Consider the following 22764-nt stretch of genomic DNA (forward strand, 5'->3'; position numbering starts at 1 on the left):
TTTCTGGATCTCAAGTGCCAGCAGGATTTTAAGTGTTTGCTGAGGACTCCAGGGCCTTTGCTTCTCCCCACACCTTCAGTATGAGGGCTTGGCCAGGAGTGATCTGCACAGGCCTCCCCGCTGTCTGGGCATGGTTGCCCAGTTTGTCCACAAAAGCTGTAGCTGGTTTACACAGGCTACCCAGGCCCTTGCAGGAACCAGATGGTGTCATTCTGGATAGAGAGAGTTCATGGTCACAACTTTTTGGTGAGGTTTCACTCCATCTTCAGAGTTTTTTTTTTAATAAGATTTTGGCATTGAGAACAGAAAGTTTAGCTCCCAGGATAAGTTCCACACATATGGTAGAAATATATATTGTGCTACCTCTGTCAACCAAGTGTTGGAACCGAGTTAAGTACCATTTAGTCAACTTTCAACTCCTAGTGACCCAGTGACAGAGGAAGATTGCATCATTAGGCTTTCTAGGCTGTAGCCTCTAGGGAGCAAGGCTGCCGGGTCTTTCTCCTCATAGAGCTGTGGGTGAGCTTGAATTGCCTGCCATTTGGTTAGGAGCTGAGCACGTAACCACTACACCACCAGCATTTTCTAGAGCCAAGTGAGTGGACCTTTAGCACATTTTCATGTCCTGTAGTCGTCCCCAGAGTCTCACTACTCTGCTTCCAGGAGCTAGAAATATGGCCATGACCATACCTCACAAGACAAGAGGCGATACATCAAAGCCAAACGCCTCACAGCCTCCGGGCACTCTGAGGGATGCACCATGGATACGTAGAGTTTGCACGTTCCTAATTGTGGGGTTTGGCTGTCCACTTGTTCATTCTATTGGTCACCTGGCCAAGGGGAGAGGTCTGGCCTCTGAGCCGGGGATGAGCTGAGGCATTTGGCCTCATTAGTACGAGGGTGCAACCAGCTCCACTGGCCAGTCACGAGCATCAGCTAATTATTGTTCTAAACAGTAACCAGATTCCCTCTACTTCCAGGCTAATTAGTAGCATGTTGAGAACTATGAATGATGGTTACCAGAGAGATGAGCCCCTGGGTGAATTTCCATATTTGTGTAGATCTCCATGCATGGGAAAAGGATTGTCCTTTACAGACAGTGACTTTCATATTTAAGGCCACTAATCAAAGCAATAAAATGCAACCTGGAAACGTGGGGATCCTTTTTTTAACAAAACAACCTATAATTAAACATTCGGCTCTAGCTGGAAGGTCAGTGATATAAACCCACCGTCTGCTTCTCAGGAGGAATAAGTGGCATTTTGCAAACCCAGTGGGCAGTTCGGCCCCGTCCCACAGGGTCGCTCTGAGCTGTAGTCAGCTTGATGGCCGTGGGTTTGGTTTGGGTTTATGATTATTAGGCTGTTTGCTTTGGGGAACTTTCTGATGCCATAATTAATAAGCCCCAGTGGTTCCCAAAGTCGTATTTCCACATCACCATTTGCACAGTCCCCTCTGCGGCATCATAGAAGTCTCTTAGACATCATGTGAATTTCAAGACTCTCTCTCAAGTGCAGAGAGCATCTCAGGCTTCTGACAGTGACCATCAGGTTTGGCGGTGATAGAGAACAGCAGCAGTGTGTAAACAGCAGTCTCCTGTGACTTCCAGGTAAAAAGCAGGACATTTGGTATGTCATCGACCTCCTGACTGGGGAGAAGCAGCAGACTTTGTCTTCGACCTACGCAGAAAGTCTCTGTCCATCCACCTCGCTTCTGTATCTAGGGCGAACAGGTAACAAGGGAGCCTGGGATGGGGTACAATCCACCTAGGTCCACTAGGCTCTGTAATCTCTTCCTTCAGGGGCACTAAATGGCCAGAACTGCCTTTTCCTACATAGACCTGCACACACCACTCCCTTTTGAAAGATCCTTGGGATACTGGATACTGGCTAAACTCTGTACCTCCGCTACCCAAGGCCCTGGATCATGGCTCTACCCCGTCAGCCCCTGTGTTTCCCTCACTTACACATCATACAATCAGGACAGGCACCTAGCAGCTCCTCAGGTGAAAGTACTGTTTTTAAAAATGTTAGTTGTGTATCCATTCTACCACATGTGCATATTTTTACCCTCCTTCCCATTAAAATTCTATGAAACCTCTTTGCCAGCCTCCCAGCTCTTTACCCAGGAGCACTCACTCTGCTGTTCTCTGAAGACACAGCCTGATCTTGAACTTGACTGTAACTCTAACCCTTGTGCAGCAGCCATCTGGCCGCCCATCATTGTTCTTTTACACACTGCTGCTTCCCGCATCTCTTCTCCATTCCATTCTTAATGCCTCTTGCTCCAGACTGCTTCCTCGCTAGACTGCCTGCTTCCTGTGGTCAGGGGCTTGGATTGGCTCTCCTGCTGCCCCCTCATGCGCAGCACACAGTAGGTGCCTGGGCATGCGACAGAGTACATTCCTGACCACAGGAATTGGCCTGACTCATGTGTCCAGCATCTGATAGGATACTCAGCAAAAACTATTGAGTGACAGATAAAATAAAGGTAAAGGGAAACAGGAAAACATGTGGAGAAAATGTTATCGGAAACCTAGGATGAAATCATATTTGAGCACTAAATTTAGGTCCAGCCATCCAGGTAACCAGACTTTGTGAGAGATCCTTTCTTTGGTGGCTGTGGAAAACTGTGCCTTTCTCGGTATCTGTGAAACCAATCTCAGCCTCTGTAGCAGCTGGCCAAACTCTTCAAAACTAGAAGGAAGGTCTGTACTTAAATCATAAGACCCACACCCTCACCTCCACCCCATAAAAATCTAGTATCCCAGCAATTGTCACTGCTCGAAATTTGCTTGCATCCTTTTTTTCTATTGACTGAAGACTGCCAGTGGGTCTAGCTTCCCCCTGGGAAAAAAAGGCATGGTTCTCAGAGTGGTGATGCTCAGGGAGTTAGAAGACTCTCTGGCCTTAGATGGGATGTGTTTGTGTGCAGATGTGTAAATTCATTTCCATTTTCTGTTGCTGCACTAAAAACCCACCCTGGCTTAGTGGCTAAAATAGGCAGCATTTTATTATTTGTGACTCTGGCATAAGAATAAACCCTTCAGGAAGGGCTTAGCAAGGGTGATTCCACTCTACTTCATGTGCCATTGGCTGTACTCACACATGCCCGGGACCTTGGTTCACCTGCAGGAGGCCTTCCTCCATGCACAAAGAGTAGGCAATTTAACGTGGCTGTGGGTTTCCTCTGTTGGCTAAAAGTAGAAGCTGCGGTGCCTCCAAGTACCTGGGCTCAGAAGTCCCAGGATTTTATTTCCTCTGGGATCTGTTAGTCAGAGCACATCACAAAGCCAGCCCAGAATCAAGGGGGTGGAGAAATAGTCTCCTGATGGGAAAAACTGCTTGAACCTTACAAGGATGCTTGACTTCCTTCTAGATTGTCCGGAAACCAATCTCTTTCATGTACGTCTCCTAGTCCTATGCCAGTTCATTCTTTTTCATTTTATAAAACATTAGTAAAAATGCTCCAGGTTTTATAAAGTCAGTTTCTCTAGGAATTAGGAGAATACCACCCAGGATCTTCATCATTGCTGTAGAATTGGAACTGATGCACAGCTGACCCTCCAGTGGGTTCTCAGAGGCTGTTAGCCCAGGAAGAGATTGCCCATCTTCTGAGGAGCAGCTTGTGGATTTGAACTGCTGTGATTACCTTTTCTGGCTCTAATAACACATAGCCCTCCCACAGGCAGAATATACTCACCTCTCCACAAACTCCCAAAGCCCAGTTGGAACACCAGGCTCGGCACCCTGTGATCTGCCTCAGGTCTAAAAGTGAGAAACCTCTATATCCCTTATATATCCCCCCCAGCCCAACATACAACAGTCAGGGGGAGAAGACAGCTGCAGGAAACATTCTCATTCTAAAAGGGAAGAAAGGAGAGGCATGTAGCAGGCTGGCCCAGGATACCCTGAAACCCAGCTTGACAAGGGCCCAGTTTTGTCCATGGAATCGGTTACCCAGTATATTGTCTTAGAGGTCCTTGGTTCTGCTCATTGAGACTTATTTTCTTTTAAATATGACTAGTGTTGTATAGCTTTCTCAGTCTGTGAGGGCCTTTTTGGGGGGTTGTGCTCCACCCCCATTTTGACTGACTCTTTGTGATGTTTCCAAAGAGTGCAGAATATCCCATAGTCTGCCAAGAGAACAGACAAGTCTGTCTTGGAGAAAGCGCAACCAGGCTGTGCCTTAGAGGCAAGGATGGGGAAACTTCATCTCACATACTTTGGGCATGTTGTCAGGAAGTCCATGGGAAAAGACGTCACTCTGGGAAAGGTCCGCACAAGTGAGGAAGACTCTCAACAAGATGCATCAGCTCAGCGGCTGTAACAGTGGGCTGGAGCGTGTCAGAGATGTGAGGACGGTGCAGGTTAGGGCAGGGCTCAGAGCCATTGTTCACAGGGTTGCTATGAGTCATAGTCTCTTTAGCACCCAACAGCCACCACCACTAGGTAACAGTTGTCCTTCACATGTCTTTGCTACAGGTTCCTTTCTCTCTACTTTGGGTTGAGTGTATAATAATACTTTTACATTTCTTACAGCTCTTCATATCTAGCTAACAGAGTTTATGAGGGAGTCGTACAGCCTCGCTCTCAATTTAATCTGGACTCTGAAGCTATTTTTCAGTGGCAGCACCCTGGATTTTATTTTTTTCCCCAAGGCTATTTTTTATGTTGAGCTCTTTGGAAAATGAAGAGATAGTCTTGAGCTCTCTATCCAGTGGGTTGATTTGACTCATGTCTTGCAGACAGTGCACCCAGAGTGTTCCTCGGAGGCAAGGATGACTAGGCTTCATCTCACATATTTTGGGCATGTTGCTAGGAGGGGCTCTTCCTTGGAAAGGGACATCATGCTTGGAAAGGTGGAGAGTCAGCAAAAGAGAGGAAGGAAAATCCTCAGCAATATGGATTGACCCAGTGATGGCACACCAGTGGGCTCAGGTTGTGGCAGGGATGGCAGGGATGGCCCGGGATAGGACAGGGTTCAGATCTGACGTGCATAGTGTGTCTCTGAGCCGTCCTCCACTCAGTGGCACCTAACAAGGACAATGACAGCAACCCGTTAGGACAGAGTTACCATTAAAGAAATCAGCTGCCTCATCTTTCTAATGCCCTTCACTCCTGTTGTTGTTGTTGTGTGCCATTGAGTCAGAAGTGACCTAGACCTGCCCCTCCAGTGGGTCTTCAGAGGCAGTTAATCACACTAGAGAAGATTGCCCTTCTCCTGTGAAGCAGCTGGTGGGTGTGAACCATACGCCTTTCAGATTGCAGCGGAGCTTCTTAGCATTAGACCACCAGTGCTCCCTCTTAAAGTATTTGTGTTTTCCTTCTCTGGCAGGTTTCCATCTCACACAGGTCCTGGCTTTCGCAGGCTTTACTCTATCATACACAGCTAAGAGAAAGTGTTGGGCACTCTCTGCCTTCTGCATGGAAATCTCCTTAGCCACGTTCACATGCCTGCTCGGTACTAAGTGTCTGTCTCTCACACTATTGCAAGGAGCAGTCTGACTGTGTCATCACTGTGTGAGCTGTTGGCACCTCCCCTCCCTAACCCCAAAGTCAATGCCACACATTTTAGGTTTTTGATAAGACACTATCCTTCTTATCCCAATTCCTGTCTCATTTATCTGTTGCTACATAAATGGACCACTCTAAAACTTAAGTGACTTGTAACAGTAGTCACGCATCGCTCAGGATCCTGTGAGCTGTGACTCTGGAGAAGATGTAAGGGGGTGGCTTGTCTCCACTCCACATGCCCACCTTCCACTGGCTCTTCTGTGCTGGGGCTTCAGTTCACCTCCATGTGGCCTTTCTCTGCACGTGGATAGCCTGGACTTTCCTCCACGTGCTTCAGCGGAGATTTGTTGGTTATCATATAGGGAGAGTCGACACCTCAGTGGGTCCCTGGCCCACCCGTGATAACGGGTCGGTGTTTATTCCCCCAGAGTACACCATCACCATGTATGATACCAAAACCCGCGAGCTCCGGTGGAACGCCACCTACTTTGACTATGCAGCCTCCCTGCCTGAGGACGACATGGACTACAGTAAGTGCTTCCGGGCCCCGTGTGCAGAAGATTGGCCATCACTGCAGAAAGTAGGCTCTTCATTAAAGAGAGCCTTCTCCACTAGAATCTGACCTTTTCCTGGGCTTGTAGAAAATACTTGGAGCAGTCGGGGTGGTATGATCCGATGTGCACAGTCTGGAGGGTGACTGAGAGGGGGACACTCCCGTGAGTCCCTCTGTGTCGAAGGAATTTCCTATCAGCTCACAAAGTTGAATGAAAAATCAGCGCACAGTGTGAACAACCCTGGCAAGGAGGCCATTCTAAGTGTGGCTCTCCACCTAGTTATTTCTCTAGTTAGCTGTGCCCCAGCTTGAGTGAAAGCTAGCACAGGAGTTTTACCATCTTAGCGCTGATTTCTGAAAGGCTGGTGGAACTCTTTAGGCCCCAGAGTGAGCGCCCCCTTTCTGAATCAGACGTGGACAGCGTCAGCAGTTCTTCGCTTCATTTGATGGCTGCAAAGTGGCCAGTTAACAGCCATCTCTCCTGGCCCCTTCCCCCTCAGCATTTCCTCTTTCTTGACTAGAACAGCAATGACCACCACCTAGCAGGTCTCCTTGGGAGCACAATCCTGTCTTAGTTTGAGTGTCTTGACACAGCAGAGCCTCAGCGAATTCACTGGAGGCAAATGGATCACTTCTGAGGAGATCTAAGAATGCTCCTGAAGCCCGCTGCCTCTAGCTGAGTGACCACAAGAAGCCAGGGGAGCAGAGATTGTGACCACCAGATGGCCTAAGACCCGACGTGCTTTGTCTGTCTGATCTGCAGAGATGTCCCATTTTGTGTCCAACGGCGACGGGCTGGTGGTGACTGTGGACAGTGAGTCTGGGGACGTCCTGTGGATCCAAAACTACGCGTCTCCCGTGGTGTCCTTCTATGTCTGGCAGCGGGAGGGTCTGAGGAAGGTGATGCACATCAACGTCGCTGTGGAGACCCTGCGCTATCTGACCTTCATGTCGGGGGAGGTAGGGCGCATCACCAAGTGGAAGTACCCCTTCCCCAAGGAGACGGAGGCCAAGAGCAAGCTGATGTGAGTCTGGGGAGCCCAGGGCAGATGAGGGTAGCGGTGGGCAGGGCTCTGGTACTGCTGCGTGTGGCATGGCGTCCGCTAGAGGTCAGGGGTCAGGCAGAGGCTGGTTCCGAAACCTCAGAGCGTAGGCCTACCTCACTTTGGTGCTCTTCGCTTTCTCGTGCCCCACAAGGTTTGCGTGTTTTACAAACTGGAGGTTTGTGGCGACCCTGCATTGGGCAATTCTGTTGGCGCCGTTTTTTGCAAAAGCACATGCTCACTTCTTGGCACATTTTGGTCATTTTCACTGTGTTTCCCAATTTCTCTTTATGTTGTTCCACACTTAGAGTCCAGCCAGTGTAAACGTGAGTCAGTTCACGGTGTGGATGAGCAGAGGAGAGAGGTTGCACATAACCACCGTGTTCTACACAAGAGTCTATTGTCCACGTTGTACACATTTTTATTGTAAGCTGTCTTCAGTTTTAGAAACCAGAAGCAAGTGTCGTCAGGGTCCTTTTGCATCCTGCGGCCTGGCAGACGTAGCTTCACCATTTCCACCATAAGCCCCTTCACCGCACTGAGCCTTCTCAGTCTCCCACCTCGCAGAGCTGTGGGGAAGCCAAATGAGACAGATAGCATGCACTAAATTATTCTCCAAATTGTGAAAGCCCGTTCAAAACCAAGATACTTCTTGGGAATGTTAGGTGCGTTAATAGCTCGTCAATCCCAAACGGGCTATTGTAGTAACCAGAAGGTTTCTGCTTCTGTCGTTTGCAAATGGACCCAGAACCAAAGCCGGACTATCATCCCCTCCTTGATGTCCCAGCTAGCGGACTGCCCGGCTGGGGACCAGGTCTCTCCTGCTGTGGAATTTCTTGGGCGTCCCATAGTCTTTTCCTGGCATCCAGAAAGACCAGTTTCCTGTTCCTCCCACTTCCTGTCAGACCTGAGCTAAAACCAAAGCCACTGCTGTCGTGCGAATTCCAGCTCACGGTGACCCCCTGCGACACAGTGGAACTGCCCGTTGGATTACTGAGGCTATAAACTTTCATGGGAGCAGACCGCCTTTTCTCTCTCCCACAGAGAGGATGGTGGATTCAAACTATCAACCACTCACTTAGCAGTCCAGCGCTTACACCATGGCACCATCAGGGCTCTTTATAGAACATATAGAACCCTTAAAAAAAGACAAAATGGTGATGTTGGTATTAGACTGTTTAATAGTGCTGGTCCGGGTCACCCTCAAGGTCTCGGCCATGGCTGTGGTCTCTCTCTCTCATGTGGCCAGCACACTAGCCCTTCCTGCAGCCCACGCCAGGCATGGTCCAACCCAGAGCTGGCATCTTGCAGATAAGACACCACAGCTTACAGTGAGCAGGCAGTGAGTGACAGTGGGGCCCAGAGCTCAGGTTAATTTTGCTGTGCCTGTGGGTGACATTGGGAGTGATTTCTCTAAACAGCTGCCTTTTGTGGGTTCTGCAAATTAAATGACTTTGTAATGTGTGTTTGTGTTTTCCTCACAGGCCCACCTTGTATGTTGGGAAATACTCCAGCAGCCTGTATGCCTCCCCCTCCATGGTACATGAGGGTGTCGCTGTCGTGGTGAGTCCACATGCAGGGTGGGGAGTGCTTCCACATTGTACCCACATTGCCTCTCACGAGCAGCAGGTGACCAACTTGTTGATAAACATAAAGCCCAGATTTTTCAGCCTCAAAGCCAACTTGTGCACTGAGTACATGCTACTTTGTGAGGACAGAGGCCAACAGAGAGCGTCCTCAGGCCCCGGAACCCCCGGCCGCTGTTCCCCTTCGCTTCCATGTTCAAAGTTGACCCAGCAGGCTGGTGTTCAAGGCCCTCAGCCCAGTCCCTCCTGGGCCATCAGCCACATTGTTACTTTCTCTGTGGCACGTGTACTGTGCAGCCAGATGTGTCTTCTCCCCAGTTTCTAGAGGGTCCCCATTCATCTTCACTTCTGAGCCTTTGTTCCAATGAAGCCTCTATCTCGAGATGTGCTTCATGTTTCCTGCTTGAGTCCTTTCCTTCCTGATCTGCCCAGGCCGCTGGGAGCTCTCGGCCTGAAGGACTGAAGCATTGGGATCCTGGCTCCACTTTGACCTGTGTGGTGCTTGAGCTGTCTGACTGGCATCTCTTGTCTTCCCAGTGAGCTGGTCGGCTGCCCCGTGGACAGTGCAGTCCCTGCCACAGTTATAGCCCCGGCAGTGCCAGAGCCACTTGTGAAGTGCTTCAGTCTGCGCTTCTGGGATATGGCGTGGACTAGCCAGTGCCCACTCAGTCCTCCGGTGCTTACATGAGCTTCACGGAGTGTCCAAACCTGCCACTGAGTCCTTGCCAAATCCTAGTGCCACTATAGGACAGAGCAGAACCGCCCATAGGGTTCCTCAGGTGGGAATTTTGACAGGAACAAAATGCCTGTTGAGTAGCTGGTGGATTCAAACTGCTGACATTTAGGTTAACAGACAAGCGCTTTACCCACTGTGGTGGGTGGTATCATCATCCTTTTCACCCACAGTCTTCTTGAGAACACACACACACGTCCACACATGCCCCCTTCTCCTTCCTGTTCCCAGTACCCAGACATGAGACACAACAGCAGGCTTGCATCCTCAGGGAAGGGTCTCCCACAGTGTTGGGCCCTTGCACTGTACTCTAGGGAAGGGTCCCTCTCACCTTACCCTGTCTGGCGCCAGCCCCACTCTAGCCATCTTGCTCATCTGGAGGATGGCAGGTCCTTGCACCTCAGGACAGTCACTGGGAGGATCCTGGTGGGACCTGCTCCCCAGCAAGGCTCCCCTGGCCTCACCTCCAGTTCCATCCTCACAGCCCCGAGGCAGCACTCTTCCTTTGCTGGAAGGTCCCCAGACTGACGGTGTCACCATTGGGGACAAAGGGGAATGTGTGATCACACCCAGCACGGACCTCAAGTTTGACCCTGGACTCAAAGGGAAGAATAAGCTCAACTACTTGAGGAATTACTGGCTTCTGATAGGTAAGCGGTTCAAGGCCACCCAGGGTGCGTCAGGAGAAGAGCCTGGCGATCTAGACCTGGGGAAACTATTCGCCATTGAAAACCCGTGTGCACAGTTCTACTCTGATGCACGTGAGTTAGACTTCTGCAGCAAGTGGTGACGGAGAGAGATGAGAGCGGCACGCTCTGAGCTGTGGATGGTCACGCACTGCCTCCTGGTGGGCAAAGGCCACCACTGCGCATTTAGAGTCAGCCAACTCCGAACGCAGTGTGCTCAGTTACCTGCTAGGGAAAACAGGCAGGATTGTTGTTACCAATTCTTAAAATTGTTCAACCCTTAATGTCCTCAAAGTCAAGTGTGAAGTAATGTAATGTACTTGGATGTGACATACCCTGAGCATCTGGTGTAATCAAGGAGCAACCCAAGTACCCGGGAAAACAATTTCCTTATTTCGCAATTGCCTTATACCCTCCATGGCAGCTAGGTGCCCTTGCTAGTTCCATTTTGTAGATAAGGAAACAGGAAATGGCCATGGCAGATTTCACTTGGACTTGAGGATGGAGCAACTGTGGGAGGAGAGGGTGGAACCTGGGAGAAAGACATTGAGGGAGGTGATGAGCGGGAGGCTGGGCCCGGGAAGAGGCCAAGGCAGTATTGTCTGGGGCGGGATGTGAGAGATTCCTGTCCTGTCTCCCTTCCTGTTGTTGCTCTCGCCCTTGCTGGCCCTGAAGTAGGTGTGGGGTCTGAAGTAGAGGCCCTGTCAGCAGGAGAGATAAGATTGTTATGACACCAAGGCAGTAGGGTTGGGCATGTGTGTGCTGGGGACAGAAGACAGCGACTGTGACAGCCACACAGAACTGAGAGGAGCTGTGTCCTGGCAGGTGTCCCAGATGACTGGAGCAGGAGGAGTCACCCTGATTTAGAGCTAACCATGCCAGTCCCTTGTTTCACGCAACTCTGTCTCTCTTGTGACAATTTACACACAATCCATGCTTTGTAAGTGTGTACCGAATACTAGGTCGTCATGCAGTGGTCAGGGGGAGAGAGTGAGTGAATGTGGAGAGCCGGCCGGAGCCTTGGCCCCCATGTGGAGCACTGAGATGCGAGGAGGACTAGAAATCAACCCATGCAGTTTAGAGCCTGGGTGGGAACCTGGTAGCCTTTGTAGTGAGTGTCAGCACTGAGGGAGCACGCCCGGAGCTGTTCACGAAGCTTTAAAGCGCTTCAGTTGTGACTGGGACGCTGAGTGAATCACATTGCTCATGACCCACAATTCAGAGTTAGCTACATGCATGTAACATCTTGAAGAACTCGTCCTTCTTGTGACAAAGACACACTTCTTTGTTCCTTTTTATGAGATCATGGATACGATATCCATGCCAGCAAGTAATAAAATTTCAGTTCGAATGTAATTGTTCCCCAAGTGACCTCTAATTTCCTCCGATTTTATACATGTAAGGGTTTACACTTCAGAAGGCAGTGACTTAAGTGTACTGCATGTGACCACCCATTGGGAAAACTTCTCATTGAAGTCTTTTCTTTCCTCTCTAGGACACCACGAAACGCCATTGTCTGCCTCAACCAAGATGCTGGAGAGGTTTCCCAACAACCTGCCCAAACATCGGGAAAACGTGATTCCTGCCGATTCTGAGAAGAAGAGCTTTGAGGAGGTGAGTGGGGGAAGGGCCAATCGGGGGCTTTGTATGCCAGGTGGTGGGGAGCTGCACCTCTGCCCCGCTGCCTCATCAAGGAGGGTGTGAGAATCCATAGCAACCGCAGAAACTGTTAGAGTCGGAGGGGATGCAGGAGGAGGGAGGGGCAGGGCTGTGGGAACAGCAGGAAGACTGAGGAAGGGGGGAAGTATGCCTCAGAGAAGAAATGTGAGGGTCCTGGGGGAAGAGGCAGGAAACCTGGTGACACAGGGGTTAAGTGCTGATTACTAAGCAAAAGGTCAGCAGTTAAAAATGTAAGAACTGCTCAGTAAAGACAGACGTGGCAGTCGGCTTCCATAAAGCTTTACTGCTCTGTCTTAACGGGTTGCCGTAGGTTGAAATCAGTGGCAGTGGGATTTGTGTTTGTTTGGAGGGACAGGAGGAGGAGAGAAGAGAGCAGCGTAAGTAAGGCCTGGTGAGGTAAAGCCTTGGTGCGCCCACCCTCACGGGCTCTGTGGAGACCGCCCTGGAGCCAAACCATTGCAGCCTGGCTGGGCTTTGTAAACAGTTCCCCTGATTTACGAGTTGTGCAGTGATGTAGCTCTCCCACGCAGGTCATCAACCTGGTTGACCAGACTTCAGAAAACGCACCCAGCCGTGTGACTCAGGACGTAGAGGAGAAGTTTTCGCATGCCCCCGCCAAGCCCGAGGCCCCCGTGGACTCCGTGCTCAAGGACATGGCCACCATCATCCTGAGCACCTTCCTGCTGATCGGCTGGCTGGCCTTCATCATCACCTACCCCATGGTAAGCCCCGCTCTCCCCTCGGCCCTCCCCGTGCTTCTGAACATCTGTGCTTGCCATCACGGAGGGCCACACAGAGACAGCAAGCAAGCAAACCAGCGCCTTCCTACACTGCGAATCACTAGTTGTCTCTCTCCTGAAAGAGGCTCAGCAAAAGAAAGGCAGTCTCTCCACAGGATGCATTGACAGTGGCTGCGCGGGTGAGCGCAAGCACGGCAGACTGAGGCTGGCAGGACCTGGCAGTGAGGGTTTGCCTCTTGCTCCTGGGTCGCTGTGATCGAGCCTCCTGAACAGCACCCAAAATCAGCAGCTTCTCCAGAAAGCACAAATCTGTATCTCGGTAAAAGCTCTTTTCTATAAGCCTTGTTTGAAAGTCATCTTGAGCAGTCAGCCATATTTTCCTTTTAAGGATAGGGTATCAGTGGCTACTAGATGAAGTGTGCCTAGTTTTCATCTGTGTCAGGTAACAGTGTCTGTGTTTTCTATTCCAATCTTGCTATCCACGCAAATAGCCTACAGCCAAAAAGGAACTTGGGGTCATAGTACGGGTCTGTCATCGTCCCATTGGACACGTTTACTGCAGGCCAAGCCTCCAGACTCCCACACAGAACCTGGCAAATAGACGTGTAACTTGGAACTTAACATAAGCTAACTAGAGTAATGTACTGCATTTTCTTATTTATGTAAATGAAAGAAAGAATAGGGCTATCAGTTGAAAATCCAATTTCCTCCTTAGAAGTTGCTTTCTAGAAATAACCAACTGGTTTTAGAAAGACAGAATGGTGACACTTCAGCTTTCTGGTTGGAAATGAGTGAGCTGAATTCCATAGGAGTGCATTGAGAAGATACTCTATAGGAATTACTTCCCCAGGCTGCTCAAAGCACTGGAATGCTGTCCCCTGGGAACTGGAGCTCTCAGGAAGTATGTGTTCTGTATGGGAATGGCCCACCCCATCCAGCAGTGTACTGTCAGAGTGTACACAGCTGCGTCATTTCCTTAACCCCACACAGCAGGCCTGTGAAGTCGTTATTTGTCCCCTCACCACAAATGAGAAAAGGAGGCTCTGGGAGGATATTCCCAGGGTTATCGGCTGGAGGGTGGTATTTCAGGGCTTCAAGCCCAGGTCAGGGAGAGCCCCAGGACACTTCCAAGTGGGTCCCTGTAATCACATTTGTACACAGTAGTAATAATCAGAGATCCTGGTATGTCAGTTGGTGATGTGATTTGATCAGCTCTTCAGTGTCAGAGCCACGTAGACCGGGAGTGGGGAGGCAGCATGGTGACATGGAGAAGGCAGGACACTAGCCTGACCCCATTGTCAGCCTACCTCTGCCACTTCCCGGCCGTGTGGCAAGGCCAGGTACCTGTGGCGTCTGAGCCCAGCTTCCTCACCTGCCTCACCAGGTCCTAGTGGCCTGAGCCCCTGTGCACACAGCCATGCAGGCAGCAAGCCTGGACTTCTCTGAGTCCTCCGCGTGCTCAGCCAGCTGACCTCCGTTTGATTTCACTTTTGCAATAACTCACAAATTCCCACCCAAATCAGAATTTTGGGGTTGGCTGGGATGCCCTCCATCTGGCCCGATGGTCCACCGGGGCAGACTTCCTCTCTGGTGCTCTTGCTTGTGGCAGTGAGCCATGCAGGCTGCTGGGTGGTAGAAGGTGGACTGTTCTGGAAAGGATGGTCTCCATTCATGGAGCCATTCTGACTCCAGGTCCTTGCTGTTCTCACTCTGTTCCCTGGGGTCATGCCATGCTGGGGCCTTTCACCTCGGTGTGGGCTGCCCTGGTCTGATGACATCTTCCCTCTGCGAAGGGAGCCGCCATGGTCTGATGGCATCTCTCTCCCCAGAGCATGCACCAGCAGCAGCAACTCCAGCACCAGCAGTTCCAGAGAGAACTGGAGAAAATCCAGCTCCTGCAGCAGCAGCAGGTACCCTTCCACCCCACTGTGGACACAGCGCCAGACTCGGAGATGCTGGACACCTCTGGCCCATACTCGGAGAGCTCGGGCACCAGCAGCCCCAGCACGTCCCCCAGAGCCTCCAACCACTCCCTGCACTCCAGCGGCTCCGCGTCCAGGGCCGGCACAGGCGCCTTCCTGGACCAGGATGAGGAGGGTAAAGCCAGTGGCATTTGCTACTGTTTGTTTGTCTTTTCTGGAACTCCATCTGAGAACCACAAAGCATGGGTCCTCACTCCCAGAGCTTCTCTGTGCCCTCCCCGCACTCCCTCCATTTCTTGGCCTCTCTGCCACCTTCTACAGAGGGTCTTCAGACGTCCCTTCCCACCCCCCTTCATCTTGCACAGTGAGAATCTGCTGACCAGAGGTGCACAGGCCACCTTGGCCTGAATTCTTCTGAAGCCAGGCAGCAGTCAAGCAGAGACATGTAGCTGCTGCTGGGCCTTCCTCTTGGAGAGATGGGCTCAGGCTAGTCTGAGGAAGTGAGCTGGGTGCGAGGGTCCAGGGCCTCGGCTGCTGGTCTCATCATTTCTCACATCCACCTGCTTACCTGGATGCCTCTGGGTGTAAATGTTTCACTCTGAAATTGTGTCGTTGACACCTGCTAATTAGTTATAACTGTGTACTGTGTATGTTAGGTGCCATCAAGCTGACTAGGACTCACAGCCCCCCTACGAGCACCAGATCCGAACCTCGCCCTGGCCCGCACCGTCCTCACGTCTGTCAAGCCCAAGCCCATGGTGCTGGTCACTCTGTCCTCCATCTTACTGCGCCTCTTTCTCTGATCCTCTGACTTTCTCAGCATGATGTCTTTTTCCCGAGGACTAACCTTTCCCGACAACATGCAAAAGCATACGAGGCAGTATTCCACCCTCCTCGCCTCTAAGGAGCACTTTGGTTTCACTTCCTCCAAGACGGTGTGCGTAGAGAGATGCAAAACCAAAATCAAACGTGTTCAGAGTGTGTGTGCAAATAAATACCAGAAACCAAATTCCGACCGAGAGGGACCCTGTAGGACAGACTAGCACTTCTGCGGAGTGTCCGGTGCTGTAAGCTTTGTGCTGCGGATCTCTGTCCCTCACAGTGTCTGGGGCGTCTGAACCACTGATTGTTCTGATAGCAGCTGAGCGCTTAACCACTGTGCCACCACAGAAGTGGAAACTCAACTCATTGCTGTTCAGTCGGAACCAGCTCATCGCTGACCCCCGGGGGGGGGGCGGTTTCTGAGGCTGTAAATTGCGTGGAAGGAGATGCTCCTCTTCCTCCTGAGGAGCAGCTGCTGGGTTTGAACCACTCGAGAGACCCAGTGATTGAGTTAGCAGCTCAGCTCCCTGCAGATGACGCCACCAGAGCTCCGTGATAGTTCAGTGGATGGAACACTAGAAGTGGATAAACCCTAGAGAACACCGGGAGCCAGGAGACGTGCTCTGTCTTGGGGAAGGTTGTGGGACTCACCTCTGATAGCAGCACACGCCCCCCGCGTGTGAGTAGGGGCTGCAGCCAGCCAGCTCAGGCTCTCGGGGGACGTGGGGCACAGAACCTCCTTGGTCCCTTCTCTTAATCTAAAGCCTGAAAGCCAGTAACCAGTTAGCTTTGATGTGTTTTAGATGATGTTTGTGTAAAAGACCCTCTTCCTTTTCTCATTTTGTTCCAGATGAGGAAACCAGCATGGTGTTTGTTGGGAAAATTTCCTTTTGTCCCAAGGACGTACTGGGCCATGGAGCTGAGGGCACAATTGTGTACCGGTGAGTGGCTGGGGAGCCGCGGGGACAGAGTAGTGGCCAGGACAGGAGTCCCTCCTCCACAGCGCCCATGGCTACCCTGTGGAGAGGAGTGAGGACCCTATGGCCGCCTGGTGCTTGGCTGGGGACTATGGGGCTCAAAGCTATAGGGTAGCCACTGCCCAGCAGCGGGGGGAGACCCACGAGCCCCAGAGCCCATCCCAGGGGCCCAGCCTGGGCTGCCCTCACCACCCTCCTCCCCGTGTTTGGCAGGGGCATGTTCGACAGCCGCGATGTGGCCGTGAAGAGGATCCTCCCTGAGTGCTTCAGCTTCGCAGACCGCGAGGTCCAGCTGCTGCGAGAATCGGACGAGCACCCCAACGTGATCCGCTATTTCTGCACAGAGCGTGACCGGCAGTTCCAGTACATCGCCATCGAGCTGTGCGCGGCCACGCTGCAGGAGGTGCGCTCCGCCGGCTGGCCTGACGCCTGGGCTGCTGCTGCCAGAGCCGCCTTCTCCAGACAGCCGGGGGTCGGGGCTTTAGGGACTGCTGGTTTATTGACTTTTATTTTATTTATGTATTAATGTTTACTATACATATAGTAAGAGGTATTCGTTCTAAAAGTATAATTTGTTGCATTTTTACAAACATATATCCATGTAACCATAGATACAGTCAGAAACTAGACATTTTTGTCACCCCAAAAGTTCCCTGCTGAAGTGTCGCCACCTCCGGCGTGGTCCCCTCGGCATGTCTGGGTCGTCTCTGGTTAGATTGGTGTCTCCCTCCTGACCTCCAGGAGGCCAGGTGTGTTCTTCGTGCCCGGCGTGACCGGCATAGGCTGGGGGAGGCAGGCCTCTCCTTCCCCTGGGTACCCTGACTCGCCGTAAACCCTCTGAATACCCTGACTTACAAGAGGCAGCTCAGGGTTACCTTCCCCCTTTCTCGTGGTAAATCAGTGAGTTGGAGCTCTGTTTGCATGTCAGCTCTGACTGCAGGGGACGCTTAGCTGGAAAACGGTATCAGGCAGAGAATGTTGTCGAGAAGACGTCCCAGTGGTTTCCCGTGTCTCTCTCACAATGTGACAAGAGAAGACGAGCTGAAGGGCCGGGTCCTGAGGGCTGCCCAGGGGCTGCATGTGGTGACCACGTTGTCTGTCTCTTGCAGTATGTGGAGCAGAGGGACTTCGCCCACCTGGGCCTAGAACCCATCACCTTGCTGCAGCAGACCACCTCGGGCCTGGCTCACCTCCACTCCCTCAACATTGGTGAGCAGTGACCCGTGGCACCTGGCGGGCCTGGGCAGGGGGCTGGCTGGCTTGGGCGTAACTTGTCTCTATGTAAATGCTCAGCTACATTGCTAATGCAGGTGGGGCTGAGGGTGATCTTTTTACGAGTAATAGAATCGTAGGAAGAATGGTGCATAGGAAGAATGGCCCCTAGAAGTGACCTGCTGGAAAAGTATTGAACATACCACGGACCACCAAGAGAACAGTCTGTCCTAGAGAGGGTGAAACCAGTTGCCCCTTGGAGGCAAGGATTTTGAAACTCCATCTCACATACTTTGGGTGTGTTGCCAGGAGGGACCAGTCCTTGGAGAAGGACATCATTCTTGAAAGATCAGTGCAGGAGAGGAAGACCCTGGATAAGAGGGATTGACACAGTGACTGTGGCAATGGGTGCAGGTGTGTCAGAGACAGTGAGATTGGCTTATGATAGGGCAGGGTTCAGGGCAGTTATTAATAGGGTCACTATAAGGCGCAGTCAACTCAACAACACAGAACAACGACAGAGGTGGCAGCAGGTGGTGGGCGTCTGATGGTGTTGCACGCCCGCTGTAGAGGAGGCTGGGTGTGGCTCGTGATGGACTTCCAGTTGATTTTGAGTTTTGTATTAGTTCACAGAGACCTGAAGCCCCACAACATTCTCCTTTCCATGCCCAATGCACATGGCAAGATCAAGGCCATGATCTCCGATTTTGGCCTCTGTAAGAAGTTGGCAGTTGGCAGGCACAGCTTCAGCCGCCGGTCCGGGGTTCCTGGCACAGAGGGCTGGATTGCTCCTGAAATGCTAAGTGAAGACTGCAAGGAGAACCCTGTGAGTACTGGGCACGGCCCTCCGAGGGCTGGTGACCCCACCTCTGCTCGCCTGGCTCAGAGAGATCCCTAGGTCTCTCCACTGGAAAGGCGCCTTTTCTCTTGGTGGGTGGTAGTATGTGGAGGGCACTTGGGCACAGTGTGACTGTCCTTCTCTCAGTGGGTCTTGTCTAAATCAATTCAGTGGGCATTGCGTCTTTGTTGAATAGTGGAGATTTTTCTGTAAAGAAGAGTTTTTCTTTTTCTTTTTTTTTTTTTAGAGTTTTTCTTTTTCACCCTGGTATTTTTTTTCTTCCTTTTTCTAAAACCACTGTTGACTCATAGAAACCCCATCCCCCACATCTTTCAAGTTGGTTCTGATGCATGATGACCCTTTAGTTTCCAGGGCCAGAAACATTGGCAGGAGGAGCCTTCCTACCTTTGTGTCGTTTAGTGAGTTCATACTGCCCACCTTTCCATTAGAAGCCTGATACCTAACCTACTATTCCATCGGGCATAGAAAAACAGTGTTAGCACCAATTAGAAGCTGTAGACAGTGTACTTCTCCTTAGTCTTTTCAATTCTCAGATTGTTCTAAATGTGGGCATTCCTCCAGGCTGCTGGACATTTACTAATCCTTTCGAGAGCAAATCCTTTGGCTGAGCCCCATTCCTGTTTGAACTTGGCTTTCTAGAACGAGATGCTGTAGGCTCACTTAGTACTTGCCCTGATCCGGGCCTGAACAGACTCGCGTCCTCAAACCTGGGAGTGCATTAACGGCCCTCTCAATCTGTTCATTGAGGATCAGCTGTCAGTTTCATAAAAAAAAGTCAGCTGCAGTGAGAATCCTAATAAAAAGCACATTTTAAACGTTTAGCTCTAAGCTAAAGCTGGTCATAGAAGTCTTTAGGTGATAGAACTCTTTTGGTGTAAGGTCAAAGTCTTTTCTTCACACTGGAGTACCCTGATGGGGCTTGTACACTTTCTCTGACACATAAAGCTTGCTCACTTTACCACCTTGATGTCTTCTAACATTTACTGGGCCAACCTTAGATTTAACTCTTTCTCTCCCAGTACCTGACAGTTCAGTTTCCCAAGCTTGATTCCACGGCAGTTTTTCTGATACGCTTTTTATTTCGTTTTTCCAAAGCTTCAGCTTTTCACAGGCTTTGTGGCACTCAGATTTTGCCACCCTGTCGACTATTAGGTTGTAGTGTACTGGCGGTGAGAAGTGACTCCTGGCAGACCCTTCAGCAGGCTTTCAGAGGCTCTGAATCACTCAGGAGGAGACTGCCATCCTTCTCCCACAGAGCAGCTGGAGGATTCGAACTGCATGCCTTTGGATTGCAGCACAGCTTCTTACCATCAGGCCACCAGAGCTCCTTTAAGTTATAGTATTATAATAACAGGGAGCGAGACATCTCCTCCTGTGTGATTTACTGCCTCTGATAACCCGCTGGAGGATCAGCTATGGGCCGGTGGCACACAACAACATCATCATAACAAGGACGCAGGGCCACTGGTGGTCTCAGAGCAATTCTGACTCAGGGGACCCTCCATCAGATTTCCAAGGCTGTGAATCTTTATGAGAGCATGGTGCCCGTCTTCGTTCTGCAAAGTTGACTGGTAGATTCAGATCACACACCTGTTAGTTAGCGTAACACACTATACCACCAGGGCTCCTTATAACAAGGACAGATGGCATCAATAACCAAGAAATGGGTAAGAACACAGCTGAGCATAGAGTTGAACTCTCAGGGCCAGAGAGGCCCAGGCAGGTGAGGAAAGCACCCCCTACCTGTGCCCTCTGGAAGCACCAGCTGCCAAAAACAAGGGTCTAGAGTGACCAGGGGCATTTGGGTCTCACCTTCAGCTATGGACACTGTGTTCCTCTTGTCCCAATTCTGTCACCTCCCCAAAGAAAATTCTAATAGAGGGCATGACTTGAGTCTTGTCCTGGTTTGTCACTTCAGCAGTGACCTTGAACATGCCCTTGAACCTTTCCAGCCCTCTGAGGATGGTGACATTTCCAGCTTTCCCTTCATGGTTGGTTTAAGGTTAATAGGAAAACCGGCATTGTTAAAGATGGGTTTTCTCCAGGGTGAAGGACAAGAAGTCCTTGGCGTCTGAGGGAACATTGAGGGGGAGACTAGCACTGGGGTCTACCCAAGGCTTTGCTCCCTAATCCTTATCCTGTGAATGAGGGCACATAATCTTTAAGGGGCACTCATTCGGGGACACGGAATGGCTTTAAGGGGTAAGAGAGAGGTCCTCCAAACAACTCCTCTGGAAGCGTGTCAGATCACTCTTTTCTGTGGCTATTTTTGGACCAGACACGATGTTACTTATTCATCTAAGCCAAGTTTGATGCTGACAGTGCAGGCACAGCTGGGGTGAGCTCTGGGGAGCCCTCAGGGACGCAAACACAGGGCTCCCTGCCGGCAAGGGGTCAGGCAGCCTGGAGCTCTGGTCCTGGTGAGCATGGCTGTGCACCAAGCTCAGTTTCAGCTGACCATTTTCATGTATTCATCCATCATTCATTCATCACCTTCACAACCAACCCCTGAGGCCACAGCACGTTTTTCCTCAGTGCACTGTGGTGGGAGGGGCTGGCCCCGGGGATGTCTGGGACCACCACCATCTCTGAGCCCACTCTGAGCTCTCTAGACATGTTCGTGGATTCTCCCGAGACCTGCAGCTGCGCTCCCCTGTGCTCCTGGCTGCTGGAGGACGGGGCCGCTCACACTGTGTTTGTCTGCAGACCTACACGGTGGACATCTTCTCTGCGGGCTGTGTCTTCTACTATGTGATATCTGAAGGCAGCCACCCTTTCGGCAAGTCCCTGCAACGGCAAGCCAACATCCTCCTGGGCGCCTACAACCTCGACTACTTACACCCGGAGAAGCACGGTGAGCCGTAGGCTGGGGCCCAGGGAGACGCCTCACTGCCCCAGGAGCCCCTGCAGGCTTCAGGTAGAGGACCCTCTCTCCCTACCCCGGAGCCCCTGCAGGCTTGGGGCGTAGGACCTTTAACTTGCTGCACACACTCTGATGGTCTTAGGACACACGTCCTCCAAGCTGCCGGAGGGTTGGGCAGGGTGGTCGGTCACTGGGGCTCACTTCCTAAGTCCAGGTGTCCAGCTGGCAGTAGGAGCTCTCAGATCCCTGTAGTGACTCAGATACCCATATAACCTGAGAAGGGGACTTTGGGGACTTCCATTTTCTAGCTTTGCCCTGAGTGTGAGATAATCTGAGGTCTCTTCCTGCACTGACCTTGAGGAGGGCACATTATCCATGAATCAGACTCTGGTGTGAGAGATGGCGCAGGTAGCCCTGGACTGGGGGCAGAAACATTGGGCCTCACTGTGAAGGTGGGCCAACAAGCCAGTCTTCCCAGCTGTGACTTCCTGGGTTATGACATCCCACTGTCACCTTCTGAAAAATCAAACCTGACATATTGTTTGCCTTCCTAAAAAATCCGTTTACTTTCCTGATTTCTTGCAAGAAACCAGATTAGCAGAAAGGCCCATAATCCCATTATGCAGCGATGATTGTTGGTGCCTCTGCTAATACTCCAAGCATCTGTCGGGACAGCTTTTTCTAGACCTCAGCATTGAAGAACGCTGGTTTACAAGGGGCTCTTTTAACTGATTTGACCCTCAGTGTCTGTACACTTCAGCCGAGATGTCTTCTTAGTGACTCACGGTCAGGAGAGGGAGGGCAGCCAGGTGTTGAGCTGAGCCTCCACGATGGGGCATTTCAGGCCTCTTCACGGCGTTTAGGGCTGCTCTTTGTAGCCGGGGTTTTGGCACATTGGTAAGCTTGTTAGTGGACAAGTGCCTCTCGGTAGGATTTCTGAGGGACTTGGTATTTTATTGTAACATTCAGTTGCTAATAATGGGTTACCTGTTCATTCTCCTCCTTTACAGAAGACGTCATTGCCCGTGAGTTAATAGAGAAGATGATTGCAATGGACCCTCAGAAACGCCCCTCAGCGAAACACGTGCTCAAACATCCCTTCTTCTGGGGCCTGGAAAAGCAGCTCCAGTTCTTCCAGGTAAAGATGCCCGTTTCCTTGTAAAAACATTGTGGTCAGTGTGGGGGCAATCGAGTCTTACCTCCCTAACTCCACAAGGGGGCAGAATTCCCATCAACAGCAAAACCAGCCCAAAGTCAGTCCCTGTGAGGTCAGACCTGCACCTCACCTCCCTCTGTCACTTCTAACAACTGTGCCTCCCCGCTCTCTCATTGTTCTATGAGGTTTGCTAATCCACTGTAGTCACAGACAGTACTCCCAATTCAGGGTTTATTATGGAAGTAAAGGTTATATAGTTAAGGTTGGAAGCACTCTGGATACAAATCTTCCATGAGGACAGCTTCTTCTCAGCTGTGTTCACACACATCCTCCCTCTGACCTTCAGCCTTGTGGTCCCAGGCCTGCCTCTCAGCTCTTTAGTTCTGTCAGTTATGTCCTCACCCCGTCCAGCCCAG

At 51.2% G+C, this 22764-nt stretch overlaps 1 protein-coding gene across 1 annotated transcript in view; it reads left to right on the plus strand.

Moving 5' to 3' along the window:
- ERN1 (endoplasmic reticulum to nucleus signaling 1) overlaps positions 1 to 22764 on the plus strand; it is a 64011-nt gene that overhangs the window by 33427 nt on the left and 7820 nt on the right. The window contains exons 5-18 of the mRNA XM_006886281.1: positions 1610 to 1732; positions 5945 to 6046; positions 6833 to 7094; positions 8597 to 8675; positions 9916 to 10081; positions 11613 to 11731; positions 12328 to 12519; positions 14367 to 14634; positions 16132 to 16222; positions 16472 to 16661; positions 17368 to 17467; positions 18097 to 18296; positions 21036 to 21183; positions 22203 to 22330. Of these exons, the coding sequence (XP_006886343.1) occupies positions 1610 to 1732; positions 5945 to 6046; positions 6833 to 7094; positions 8597 to 8675; positions 9916 to 10081; positions 11613 to 11731; positions 12328 to 12519; positions 14367 to 14634; positions 16132 to 16222; positions 16472 to 16661; positions 17368 to 17467; positions 18097 to 18296; positions 21036 to 21183; positions 22203 to 22330 (2168 nt within the window). The remainder of the gene's footprint in view (positions 1 to 1609; positions 1733 to 5944; positions 6047 to 6832; positions 7095 to 8596; positions 8676 to 9915; positions 10082 to 11612; positions 11732 to 12327; positions 12520 to 14366; positions 14635 to 16131; positions 16223 to 16471; positions 16662 to 17367; positions 17468 to 18096; positions 18297 to 21035; positions 21184 to 22202; positions 22331 to 22764) is intronic.

This window comes from Elephantulus edwardii, unplaced genomic scaffold, assembly GCF_000299155.1.
Source record: "Elephantulus edwardii isolate Elephantulus edwardi_28Jun2011 unplaced genomic scaffold, EleEdw1.0 scaffold00048, whole genome shotgun sequence".
Lineage (NCBI taxonomy): Eukaryota > Metazoa > Chordata > Mammalia > Macroscelidea > Macroscelididae > Elephantulus > Elephantulus edwardii.